The sequence below is a fragment of the Macrosteles quadrilineatus genome, unplaced genomic scaffold, assembly GCF_028750875.1.
Source record: "Macrosteles quadrilineatus isolate MER2022 unplaced genomic scaffold, UCM_ALF_1.0 Scaffold_7__1_contigs__length_78375512, whole genome shotgun sequence".
In the NCBI taxonomy this organism is placed as follows: domain Eukaryota; kingdom Metazoa; phylum Arthropoda; class Insecta; order Hemiptera; family Cicadellidae; genus Macrosteles; species Macrosteles quadrilineatus.
This window is the reverse complement of record NW_026542600.1, coordinates 30,879,811-30,893,637: the sequence shown is the minus strand read 5'-3', so window position 1 is coordinate 30,893,637 and position 13,827 is coordinate 30,879,811. Positions and strand designations below refer to the sequence as shown.

The 13,827-nt window shown below is 34.9% G+C and overlaps 1 protein-coding gene across 2 annotated transcripts in view; it reads right to left on the bottom strand.

Moving 5' to 3' along the window:
- Positions 1-13,827, bottom strand: part of LOC128997737 (proline dehydrogenase 1, mitochondrial-like) — a 74,851-nt gene that overhangs the window by 9,902 nt on the left and 51,122 nt on the right. For both annotated transcript variants that reach the window (XM_054423386.1, XM_054423387.1), the window contains 4 exons: positions 9,804-9,868; positions 6,436-6,611; positions 2,744-2,918; positions 856-966 (listed from right to left, as the gene is read on the bottom strand). In XM_054423386.1, coding sequence (XP_054279361.1) covers positions 856-966; positions 2,744-2,918; positions 6,436-6,611; positions 9,804-9,868 — 527 coding nt within the window. The remainder of the gene's footprint in view (positions 1-855; positions 967-2,743; positions 2,919-6,435; positions 6,612-9,803; positions 9,869-13,827) is intronic.

Sequence of the window (13,827 nt, the reverse complement as noted above, 5' to 3'; positions counted from 1 at the left end):
GGGTCATATTCAAGTTAACTAAACTTTTTATACGTCAAATTGAAGCTAAAATAACTAAGCTTTGTTATTTTAGCTTCAATTTGACGTATAAAACGTTGTTTCCCGTGTAGTAAGGAAGGAAATTTAGACCTTGGCATGCGCAAAACAGGTGCACGGTGGTAGCACTATTGTGACTAACACGCCTGACGCCAGTTGCCAGTACGACGTTTATGCGCAACAGAAGGCACAGATTGTAATCTGTGGTTCGCAGAGTTTATATCCATTGCTAAATTAAACTATATTTAAATCTACTTGATGATAAAGAAACTTGAAGCTCAAAACAGGTAAACTCAAAATTCACCTGGCCGGCTAAAACAAGCAATGACATAGTCGAAGAAATCCGACAATTCTGCATCAGAAGTCCGAAAAAATCGATTGCCCGACGAAGTCTTTAGTTAAACAAACCTAAATTGGTCATTTCATAATGTTTTCTGTAAAAGATAGAGTGTTTGTGCCTAATATATTCAGCTAAGATATCAGATAAACCCGCCGATCGCCCTAAGCGAGCAGACTTTGCCAGCTTAAAGCTCATATAAGATTGATGAAACTCTGAATTTTATTAAATCATTCCGAATTGTATCAAAGAATGAGAAAAAAAAACTTCATTCTTTTCCCTTCAATTTGACGTTCAAATCGTTTAATTATCTTGAATAGTCCACGAGCAACGACCATTTAAATTCCCGGCATTCTTTTAAAAACACCCTGTATTTCTAGCTTATTTGCATATTTATATAATCGTCTGTTCTAAACAACATTTTAGGTAATCTAACCTAGGCCCGGCCCCATAGGGGTTGGTCAAGAGAGGGTTTACTGTACCTTTTCTTTGTTGTACTTGTTCATCATCTCTAGAGTGATGCGAGAGATGGCTGGCTGGAAGTAGGTCTGTTCTGCGTCAATCATTATACGCACATCCAGGTCCTGAGCAGTCTGAAATGGTAATGAGATATGTTAAATATCATATAAGAACGACTTACAAACAAATTCATATGAGCAACAATAATTTTTTTTTTTGGGTATTCAAGATATTTGAGTGAATATTTGAGGTTCACTGTATTGGACTATTTTTTTTTTTTTTTTTTTTTGATGTCCAAGAGTTGCATTATGTGTTGCATTGCTGTATAATGTTCTACAACAGCAATGTTTAGGCTATTGAAACAACACACAGTTGATCCTCGCCAACTCAAATGTTTTAAATCATAAAATATTTTGAATCCCTTTCAAACTCTATCATAAAAATTATTTTGCATTTTTATTATACAGTAGAACCTCTTTAATCTGAACTAATTGGGACCGGGGGTAATTCCGACTATTGAATAGTTCGGATTACAGAACATATTGTTGTTTTTACATAACAATAGCTAGGGAAAAGTGGAAAATGCTTTATAAAGTAAAATACAGTGTTTATTTAATACAGTACATTGGGAATAAACAGTACTGTACATTACAGTTGAAATAATTACAGTGCGTATATCAATAAATACAGTATACAATAAAGAACTACTGTACTGTGTATAGAGTACAGCAATGAGGCGTTCGGATTAGTGGACGTTCGGATTACAGGGGTTCGGATTAAAGAGGTTCTACTGTACCTCTATTGATCAAAAAGATTCAACAACTATAGCTATAACCTGTAGGCCAGTCAAATTCAATCCGCACTAAACCTCAAAACTCAAAGATAACCTCTATACCACAGAAGTTTTGAACGGTCCACTAAATTGAAAGGCTTACAGGTCGCAATGTAGTGAAATATTAGTAAATCAAATCATATTCGGTCTGTATCCATTAGATTTCATCCTGTACACATTGTATGGTGCTTGTGCGTATTTGATACAATAATATTGATAATAATACAATAATCACATGTTTATTGTATTGTATTATTAGTCAGTATTTGAGTGACAATGAGCGTTACTTAAAAAAGGGTAGGGTTGTATTCAAGTGCACTATACTAAACTTCCAGCAGTTGGTTTGGTCTAGCCACTCATGTTAGAAGGGTTTGCTTGCATTTTGAGGGTGCTTTGTTTGTGGCATCGTGTTATTTTCTATTGGTGTATTTTCTATTGGTGTCTTTTGCCCTAGCTTTTTCCCTGCTTTTGGCAGTACTGAAGGAATGTTCCTGTTAGCAATTGTAAATTGCTGCTGTATGTAGGTTTTTTTGTATAACTACAACCACAAACACTGGATCACAGTGCATCCTGTTCTGTGGCTTTCTATAGGATGAAATAAAATTTAAACATATTTTTTGCACTCATACACTTACTGCTTTACCTATTGCCTGTTCTCGCTCCGACCAATGCCGACCATTAAGCAACAGTAGTGTACCGTTTTTTTTTAATGGATAGCAGTTTTTTTCTTATTTTTTTCCGGTAGTGTGACATTTTTCTAGTAGGCCTATTCTGCATTGGTTTTATACAATTTGGTATGGTTTTATGGTCAACCTATCAATATGCACTGAAATTACAAAAATGTTATTGTTGTACTTGTGTTTTTGTTATTGTTATGTACACACAATCAGTTCAGTTGTCTACTTTTGAGGTTGAGTTCAGTTTGAAATAACTCAGAGGTTTACATTAGATTCTGTTAAATTGATATTAAGTTAATCAAAAAAGTTTGTAAATTTAGAAAAAGTAGGTTAATGGATTCGTCTACAGAATTTTAGAAAAAATCAATAATTAATTTCAAATATATAAGCCTACTAAAATACCTTGACTAAAGTGTTGACTCGGCGAACCATATTACGGAACATTTCTTCTTCCTTCTTGGAGAGCTGGGAAATAAGACGAACCATTCGGCCTTCCTTTATGCTTGGCACTCGGAAGGTATCACTCAGCTCAAAGTTCTCATTGATGATTCCACTCCATGGAAATAAGTGGAGGACTCTGAAACAATAAATTTAATGTTAATTTAAAAGTACATCATAAATTATTGTTTGATGAGTTTGATAAAATCTTTAATATTCTGTTCATACAGTAATAGCTTAGTGCTATTATAAATATCATCGACAAAACAACCTCAACTAAGGAAATGGAAATTAGGAAGGTAGACTTCAGCCTAACCTAATGAGGGGGCCGATAAATATTTTCAACACTGGAGTCATAAGTCTTGCGAGGATGATAGGGCCTAGAGAAGAAGATTCAAGAGTGTGGGAAGAAACACAGCAAGGGGTGGACGTGTGTGGGCAGAGAAGTGACAATGCCTAATCATTAGAATGGGCCAACAATATTTGACATTCTGAGAAGTATTTCTACACACTTGGTTAATTTTTGAGAAGTTAGGTTAGCACGGTCACCACTCAAACTTGCATGGGAAGTCTACAGTTTATTCACAAACACCTTTTTGTTTAAGATTGATAAGGGTCAGATGGCTATGTATGGGTACACAAGAGCGACAGATGCAGTGGCAGAATCACAGTGTATCTTGGTAGACTTCAGAGACAATTGGAGGTAGTATACATCGTCAACACAAATGTGTCTTACAGAATATAGGCTTTGCTTACCCTGCACACCAAGAGCCTACTCAACAGTGTAGAATTCAATGAGGCTGTATTTTTAGTCTCTTCCATAGAGAGCTGAGGAGAGCAATAGGAATGTGTTTGTACGTTGAAGTAGTTCTAAGGGACTGTTTGGACATTTGACTGTTATGGTTTTATTAAATTGTTTGTAAGAAAATGTTGAACAGTTAAATGTATTATTTATTCTCGATTATCTTTTTACTTGTTAAGGAGAAAGGAAGGATACACAACTAACTCACCTGAAGAAAGAAAAAGAGTCCCAGGAAGTGAAAAGAACACAAAATACCCCCGCCACAGCAAACCTGACGCCTAAGCGAATTTCCATTTGGCTGAATTGATTTTCAATTGATCTATTTAAATAACATTAGGTTTAACGAGTACCTAGGTTTGCTGCTACAAGGAAACTAATAAAGTGTGTGTTTTAAGTAAAATAATTATTGCTTAGTATAAAATGAATATATTTGCCAAGTTTGATCAAAAGATATCCATAAACAAGCAAACTACAACATTTTACAATATTCTCCATAAGAATAACATGGGAATTTTAAATTTACCATTTTTTTAGTTTTCTCCGTAACCAATAACCGTACAAAAACACTTTGATATACTGAATTGTTTGTTTTTTTAAGCTCTTTAAGAAGGTTTAGAGAAAAATTGGGAAATTTTGTGTTTTCAGGGTCAAAAGTGAGAAAAACCAATTTTTACCCCATAAAACCCTGTTCCCATGGTCCGATCATGCTGGATCGCGAACTCATTCAAGTTTATCCCGCCTTACACCTTCGAACCAAATTTAATCAAAATCGGATAAAAATTACTCAAGTTATCGTGTTCACGGACACACACATATATATATATGTATATATATATATACATATATAAAAATTTGAACGAGTGGTGTTTTTAGCCTCTGTGGACATCAAAATGAAAAAGTAAATCGGTCCCGGGCCTAAGTCTTACCATGAGACCTACGGTAATAGCTACTTCCCTATAGGGAAATTCGCTAAAAGTACTTAACACATCTAAACTGATGTTTCGCCCGGGCGCTGATATTTTGGGCTTCTTCTGAGGCTGAAAGGGGCAAAGTATCAGTTTAAATAAATGTGTTACTTTTTTGTATTCTTTTCACTCTATGAGGATCTTTCAACCCCATCTTTTTGGTGAGTTAGTTGTCTATCCTTCCTTTACCTTTAACAAGTTCTTAAAGCCAAGTTGCTTTTTTCTCTTGATTGACTATTTAGTCAAAGTACTCAAAGTTGAACAGAATTTTTAAAATTATAGATCGTAAAAACACAAAAGTTAGGCAAAGTAGTCTAGAGACTACTTGTCAAGTTGCAATACATTCATGAGACTATTAACATATTATTAGTAGGAAAAAGACTAGCAAACAATTTCAACACTTAATTTCTCAAAATGAATAGTGATGAAGTAGTTTTAAAGAAGTGTTAACGTTAACAATGCTTCAACTAAATTCTGAATTTTACAAAACCTTATGAACTGGGTTAGTGTTAGTGATATCATACATTGGAGTAGTGTGGTATTTAAGCATCATGTAAAAAGTTGTATAATAAAAGTAGCAAGGATTTGAGTGACATTCAGTAACTGAGCCATTTTAAGAGCAAACCACCTAGATGGTTCATAGTTATCATCCATTAGACTGATAACTTGTCAACCTTAATTTTTTAACCTAGAAAAAATCAAGAGTATCCAAGAACTTGGCTTGGGCTCAAAATAATATCTAATGAATGGAGACCAAGTGTATTTTCCCCAATCATATAGACTGAAATCGTTTATCACAAAAACTCTTATAAAAAATGGTAATAACCTTTTGCCCTGGTGTCAATTGTTGATAAACAGATTACAAACCAATTAAGTAACCATTAAACTGATTTGTAATTAGCTAACCTTTGACTTTTGACAAAAAGACAGTTTGGCTATTTTACATATACTTACTTTGATTTGAGTTTTAAAAGAAGACATTAGAACAATTGGTAAAATACTCATTCTTCTAATTAATAGTTGGAACATCAATTAAAATAAAACAATAAATCGTTTAAATTTAGAAAAATATGTTCTATTGGTTGGAGTTGTACTATAAAGAACATTAAACGTTGAACTAAAATTCTATACATTTGTCTCCGAAACTTTCCAGATACCTTTTATTCCAATCATGTATTGAAGAGAATTTGAAATTTTTTAGTACCGTATAACATATTTTCGACCATAAATTAAGTTTAAACAATAGAATAGGTCTAGTCATTTGAATAGATTAAGTGCCTTTTGTAACCTAGAAACCCCATAATAGTGTGCCTAAGCAACCTAGCCCTAACGTGTATTGGTTGATACTTCAATATGAGCACAACACAATTTAGAAGTATTCAAAAGCAACCAATTTAGAAATTGAGTACAATTAGAATATTTACTTAAACAGACAACATATAACATGAACACAAGATATATAATGAAAAAACAAATATGCTTGCTACTTATTTCACTACTTATCTGGAGAACAAAAATGTAGCGGACGTTTAACCCGAAGAATCCATAGTCCTTCAGCTGAAAATTAAGTTCTACTTTTTTTGTATTGGTATTTAGCATCGGTCAACTAACTGTACAAGCTCTAGTCTTGTAACTATCTAATGTTGGTTGGATAGCATAAATTATTGATAGCCTAATCATTGAATCTGGGTCCAAAATTGATCTTGGTTAGAACCAGCTAACTTCAGATTTGAAGGTGAGCACTATAAAAACTCTGCTTGCAAGACTATTCTAGTATAGTTGCTCACAATTGTTTGTAACTACTCCCATACCGAAGTAGTTTATTCACACATCTAATCAGGTTTCATTGCCTTACTGCATTGTAAGAACTAACTTAACTAAGAACTCACCCTTCACTATCAGTGACGACTTTCTCTAGGAACTTGGATGTATCTTTGATGCCAGCATCGTACAGCTTCTTCTCCAAGATCTCGGCGGTCATGTGATGTCCAAGAACGTTGCCTTGACTTCCCATTAGCTCAGAAACAAAGTTTCGAGCTCTCAAGATCACCTCTGATAGTTGGAGCTGGAAAAAAAAAAATTTAATAATCGTAAGAACTTTTTCAAATAGAACAGCCTTTACACTCTTAATATTCAACTATAGATGAAAATCGACTTACCTAGGTATGTCAGAAGGCATCAAACATAGTTATCTTTCATGCTGTATATGTTTGGAGCCTATTACAGCTCATCTTCAGCAGCATTCATACAGTATTTACAATGTCAACTGGTTTGATAGCTCCACGCATGCGTAAGAAAAAATGTGTAAATAACGTCAAAATGATAGGCGTAATGTTTATTTCTGTGTGTAATATTCCACAAATATCGCTCGATGGGATTTATTGTAAATACTGCATAGGCTAAATGCTGCTGAAGATGAGCTGTAATAGGCTCAGTGCCGGATTTACCACTAGGCCGCAAGCAAAAGGGGGCCGCAGAGGATTGGGAAACACATTTTTTAGATACAATTTTTAAAAAATAATTTATTTTAAACCACCAGTTTGCCGCGATCACAGCTGACCATAATGATGTCTCCGCGGACCGAGGGAGATGTTCACGATTTTGCCGCGGCCTCGGGTGCCTGTGATGATGTCCCGTGATTGCGGCCCGCGGGAGACGTTCATGATTTAGCCGCGGCCGCGGGTGACGGGGATGTGCTCGCAGGAGACGTTTACGAAGTAGAGTTTGTATCGAGTTGTCAATGATGATGTCCCCGTGATTGCGGCCTGTGTGCGGGAGATGTTCACGATTTCGCCGCGGTCACAAGTGTCAATGATGATGTCCCCGTGATTGCGGTCCGCGGGAGATGTTAACGATTTCGCCGCGGCTGGGGGTGTCAATGTGGATGTCCCCATGGTGGCTTACCGAGGAGGATGTTTACGATTTCGGCACGGCCGCGGGTGACAATGATGAAGTCCTCATGATCGCAGTCCACGGGAGATGTTTTAACACGAATTTGCCGCGATCGCAAGTGTCGATGATGATGTTCACGTGATTGCGGCCCGCGGCAGATGTTCATGATTTCACCGCGGCTGTGAGTGTTGATGATGATGTCCCCGTGATCGTGGTTCACGGGAGTTGTTAACGATTTTGCCGCGGCTGGGGGTGTCAATGAGGACGTTCCCGTGATGGCTTCCCGAGTGGAATGTTTACGATTTCGGCACGGCCGCGGGTGACAATGATGAAGTCGTCATGATCGCAGTCCACGGGAGAGGTTTTTAACACGACTTTGCCGCGATCGCAAGTTTCGATGATGATGTCCCCGTGATTGCGGCCCGCGGCTGTGAGTGTTGATGATGATGTCCCCGTGATCGAGGTTCAAGGGAGATGTTAACGATTTTGCCACGGCTGGGGGTGTTAATGAGGACGTTCCCGTGATGGCTTCCCGAGTGGAATGTTTACGATTTCGGCACGGCCGCGGGTGACAATGATGAAGTCGTCATGATCGCAGTCCACGGGAGAGGTTTTTAACACGACTTTGCCGCGATCGCAAGTTTCGATGATGATGTCCCCGTGATTGCGGCCCGCGGGAGATGTTCACGATTTTACTGCGGTCCCGGATAACTATGATGGCTTTGACTTGGTTTAGGAGAGATGTCCACGATTTCATCCAGGATCACAGGTGTCGATGATGATGTCCCCTTGATGTATAGGAGATAGTCACTATTACTTCCGCCTTCCGCGATCGCAAGGAATTTTCACCACAGGGGGAGGGCCGCTCAAGTAATTTGGCCTAGGGCCGCAAGTACCCTAAATCCGGCACTGAATAGGCTTGAAACATGTACAGGCTGTAATGATTCACAGTCTACAAACAAAGAAAACCTCAAAGACAACAAAACAAAACACAGTGTAAACAGTAATCTATGTGATTTGGCATAAGGCAATTTCTCTTAACAACACTATACTACTTAATAAGACACAAATGTTGCTGCCATACACTATTTTTTAGATGAGTGACTGTAACAAACAGCCTTAGAACTAATAAGTTAATGTATACAAATTTGTGCTTACTTGTCCGCATATCACTTGGACCTCGATAAAAGGTTTTGTCAACTTGGCGAGACCAAGCTACTGTTATACTACGAATAAAATTATAAATATATATTTGAATTAAAATACACTTGGTACCATTATGTAAGGCAAAAGAGGTTATAGAACTACAGAGGGTTCCAGGATGATTAATTATTTTAAATTTATAGATAGACCAACACAATTTAGAACACATTTTAAAGTAGTAAATATATACAATTTTAGACGTAACTGTCGTACTGGCAAAAAAACTTTTTTCTTCTTTGTAGTCCGAATTGGATTTAGTATAAATTCAGTGGTATGAATTACAGGGAAATTAACAGAGTGCTTTATCAATGCAAAAGATCAAAACAAGGTTAAGGGTGTAATAAAGTGCACCAGGGCCAAGGTTTTAAAGGTTTTTGTTAGGATATCAGTCTTTCTTGATAGACACTCACACTTACACCCACACTTATAAAACCACTTGGTGAAAAGGAGAGAAAAATCTATGTTTTCTACATCTACCAGTGTGGAATTAATAACTATTAATATTTTTCCAAGCAGAAAATTTTCAGTCAAGAAATAAAATACTTAATCCATGAACAAGAAAACTTCAAATTACTCAATAACTAATACATGGTTTATAATTATGGTATATGCTTATAGGTTTCATTGTGATAACATTAATCAAAGTGACAAAAATTTCATATTAAAAAATAAAACTTTCAAAGGTAACTATTTAACAAAGGACATAAATGTTTTCTGGCTGTTTCAGAAAGTCAATTTTTTTTTAATAAGCCCATTGAAATTATTTCGGTATACATTTCATGAATTATATTCTAAGGTTAAAACATCCAAACGTTAAATTATGAAACAGAATGTTATCTGAATTATTAATAGTTACATCATGTTGAAATATGATTTCATCACTTAGCAATTATTAGAGCTAAAAGACCACAATTGTTGATGATTATGAATATTGCTCTTATATTCATTCCCAAACAAACTAGAGATAAGACAATTAGGGGTTTGAACCTCTTGTCTTGAAGAGATTAAAAAGTAATTTTAGAAAATACATTGGTTGTATATATACCAAGAAAAAAAATTCATAATAAAAAAGTGTCTTCTATGTACTGTTATTATTAAATACTATTGTTATTTAGGATATTTAACATATTCTACCATTAAAAATAAGACCCTTAGTACTTACAAGAAGCTGTGGCCTGCCCAATGCCGTCAGTTTAACAGCCGTAATACCCGTTCCATAGGTGGCACCTGTAACACACGCAGAGTTGTTAAATTCTCAACCAACATTCAGGTTTTAAAGAGTAAATTATTAAATCAAATATTTCCTCATTGTGTGTTTTGGCATTACATCTGTTGGGAAGTTTGTTTCATTGGACACCATGGTAATAGTCTGAGTTTTGATATAAATCTTTAGGTTAAATTTTAAATTGACTATTGACGATTAAACTGGTAAATCACTTTATGATCTCACAATTTGTTGCATTATCCTTCATCCTCTGTTGATGTTGTTTCACACCGGTGTAGCATTGCTTGAGAAACGTCTTCGGGTGACGTAGCACGTGTCCTGAGTATTACTACAAAAGCTAGTAACAGTTCACACTGAAAGCTATGTTTTAATTTGCTCACAGTTTGAGCTGTGGTCGAGTGCATAGCTGGTTGTTTGTTTCAAGTTTATTGTTTAATAAATTTAAGAAGTTGGATGCTAGACTGGGCTGACATTGTGTTTGCTGTTTTGTCAGTTCCATTGTGTGAGCCAGGTTTCAGTTCCAGTTTGCCAAATTTTATTGCACGTACTACTGCAAATTGCAGCAAGCAAACTGTTAGCAAATGCTTTCCAAGCTTTGTCAAGAAGCTTAGGTTCCCTGTATTGGAGGGTGACCAAGCTTCCCGTAAAAAGGGAATGTCCCGTTATTTTACGATCGAACACGGTGTCCCGAAAAAGTTTCCTGGGACGCCTGATTATCCGTATTTGACGGAGGAAAGGAACAAGATGGGAGAGGATACTCTTTCTGCTATCTTGCAGGTACTCTACAGTTTTTATTTATCTATTAATATTTATTTGTAAATTGAAAAAGATTTATAGGTCTCAAATGAGCAAAAAGAGCCTGTTTCAATGATCTATGGATGTTTTGAGTGTTTGAATCTCCATGGAGGCTCTTCAGACCCCCCTTAAGCTGGAGGATATCCATATAAATTAAACACCCTTTTCATTGCTTTCAAATATTGAGACATTTAGATTTTATAGTTTAGGAGGGAGTAGCAGGTGTAATATTTAAAATGTGAATTGTTTAAAACTTGTATTGATAACTGATTGAAGATGTATTGAAATAATCAACCAACAAATTTCTTACGAAGCATAAAAATAAATTTGAAAAAGGTAAATTAGAAAAGCATAAATTTTGTTAAATGGTGGTTGAAAATAATTTTAAAAAAGGTTAAATTACCTGGTGTCTGCCAATTGATCAAAGCAATTATCCTTTACAGGATATGCATTTCGGTGACTAGATCACCATCGTCAGTCTTCCCCATTACAGGTCTTGCAGTTTGAATTACGTATGTACGAATCACAAATAAAAATGAATTGAACGAAAGGCCTACTTTTACTTTTCTGCGGTACATGTATACGCACTGTACGACACACCTGTAATGGGCAAGATTAAGATCTTATGTTAGATATAGTGTTCAAACATTTGATTTCAATAATCTATGGTTTATATTTTTTTGTCTTTTTCCAGCTGGTATAAAAATATGAACTTTAATAATTTTGACACATATGATTTTGGGATGAATTGTTATGTTATGATTACAGAAATAATTGTTTGGTAGCATTTTACTATGATTGAGTAACTTTTCTTTTGTGAATAATTAAACTATTTTCTGCCCAGTATCGAGTCTATTTTCCCTTTCCATTTTTGACTTTTAACATCTTATGTAAGGACTGATGATGGTAATTTAGTCACCGAAATGCATCTCCTGTAAAGGTTAATTGCTTTGATCAATTGGTGGACACCAGGTAATTTAACCTTTATTAATTGTCTATATTGATCAGGAACAACAACAAACAAAAATGAAAATAATTTTAACACAATTTAGAAGGCAAGACAATAATCTATGATTTTAGCAACTTTTTTGCCAGGACATGTTTGCATTTATGTGTCCAGGGAATTACAAAAATACAAGGAAGTCGTATTATAACAAATTTGCCTTAAGGATAGATATTATGTCTAAAATAAGAAAGTTTAGATTTACGTTTTTGGACTAGAGTCATTATAGAGATGTAGTAACAACAATTTAAAATTAAATTATGCTGGTAGATTTACATCCTGGAACAGTTCCATTTGAAGCATAACAACTCGAAAACATCAACTACACTACAGTGATCTGTCAGAGAAAGATCGATCGACAGATCTAAAGAGGATCATCAAGTGTTCAAGTGCACTTCACAAGGTACTTGGTTTTAATCTTAGGTTTCACAGTAATTACTAGAGATAATTTTACGAAGTTTCAAATATTTATGTCAACAGACAATGTATAATTCAACAAGCTTGTTAATGCTAATGATAACTGTACAATAATAATTATTAAATGTGGGTTCAAACAAACATTGCAGGATTTTACTTATAAAAAAGCTTTACTGATTGGCTTCAAGAATAATTTTTTTAATAAACCGGTGATCAAAATTTAGCTACAGTTTACTCTTGATTTGTGTTGTGACATGAAGTTCACACCTTTCCAATCTTGTTACAGTCCAATTCAGCGATTCTTACAGCGGAATAGCAGTGATTTTTGGATAGGACAAGTACCTTACTGTGCTTTGTTTGATAATTTGTGTCAATCAAACTCAAGTACAAACCTGACTTTTTCAGCATTTAAACTTATATGACACAGGTAGACCAAATTTAATTCAGAGTATATTGTATATTTAACACTTAACAATATTCAGGTCTACATGATACAACAGTATGGCAGAGTTAATAAGCGAAACTTAAAAGTTTTTTGTGGTATATTTAGATAAATTGTTTTTTTTTTTAATAATGCTTAAACTGATTAATTTGAATGCACAATGGTAGAGTATTTTAAAAGCGTTCATCAAATTTTAGTTGCTTATAGGTTAAGTTTAGTATTATTTTCCATAATTCAACATCATTTTGCTCCCGGGAAACCAGGAGGTATGATAATCTTTCACCTGACTGCATACTCGTACAATGTTTTAATGGTGTTATGATTGGTGGACTACAAAGTTGAAACTTTTCTCTGCGCAGTTACACAACTTAGTGTGAACGTCCGCAGTCACACTGGCCTTTGTGGAGCCTCTCGGTAACACATTGGTGATAATTACCGAACATAGCCAAGGTTGTATTGCCTCATTAGCTTCTAGCCTAATACACTTGACTCTTTCATTGCAATGCTTAACAACTCTTTTCTCCATAGGTCCTGAGACAGTTATTGCTGTTGAAAATGTTACAAAGTCGTTTTTGTTTCTTATGAAAAGAAAGAAATTTGGTCAAAATTTATTTTGATGATTTAAGATTGTGATTGTTGAACTAGTATGATGACAATGTTGGAAAAACATTGCTGATGTTGATTATAAAAACGGATTTTTGATTAGTAAAATGACTTATTGATTAGTGAAATGACAATATCAATAATGAGTCAGTTAAATATTCATAGTTTTAAATGTAGTGTTTAAATGCATGGGATGGTTGATAATGTTTGGGCTGTAACAGTATTTTTATTATCAATGACTCAGTTGATATTATTCATAAATATTGGTCACTACTAGGATTACTTTTTTAGACCATCGTTTATTAGTAATACATATGTCATAACAGGACGCTGATATTAAACAGCTTTATGTTGTTAGTCACAAGATATGAGCAAAACATTTAAATTTAAAATAGTGATATTTACTTGATTATGGAAACATACGCAGAATTTAATTCGGTTACATTTATTAAAATAAAAGCCATAAAAGCCATTCTCATTACAGAACAACTAATTTAAATAGTATTTTTACCAACAAATATGTTGAAATTAGTTACATATAGCTGTGAAGCTTTAAGTCTTCATTTTATTCCTGTGAACTCCTTAAACTTGAAACCCCGATTAAAAAACCAACTCCTTGAATGTTCAATCAAGCAATCAATTTCTTTAAGAAATTCAATAGTGTCATATATAGATTTTGAAAATCAATGTTTAATTTTATC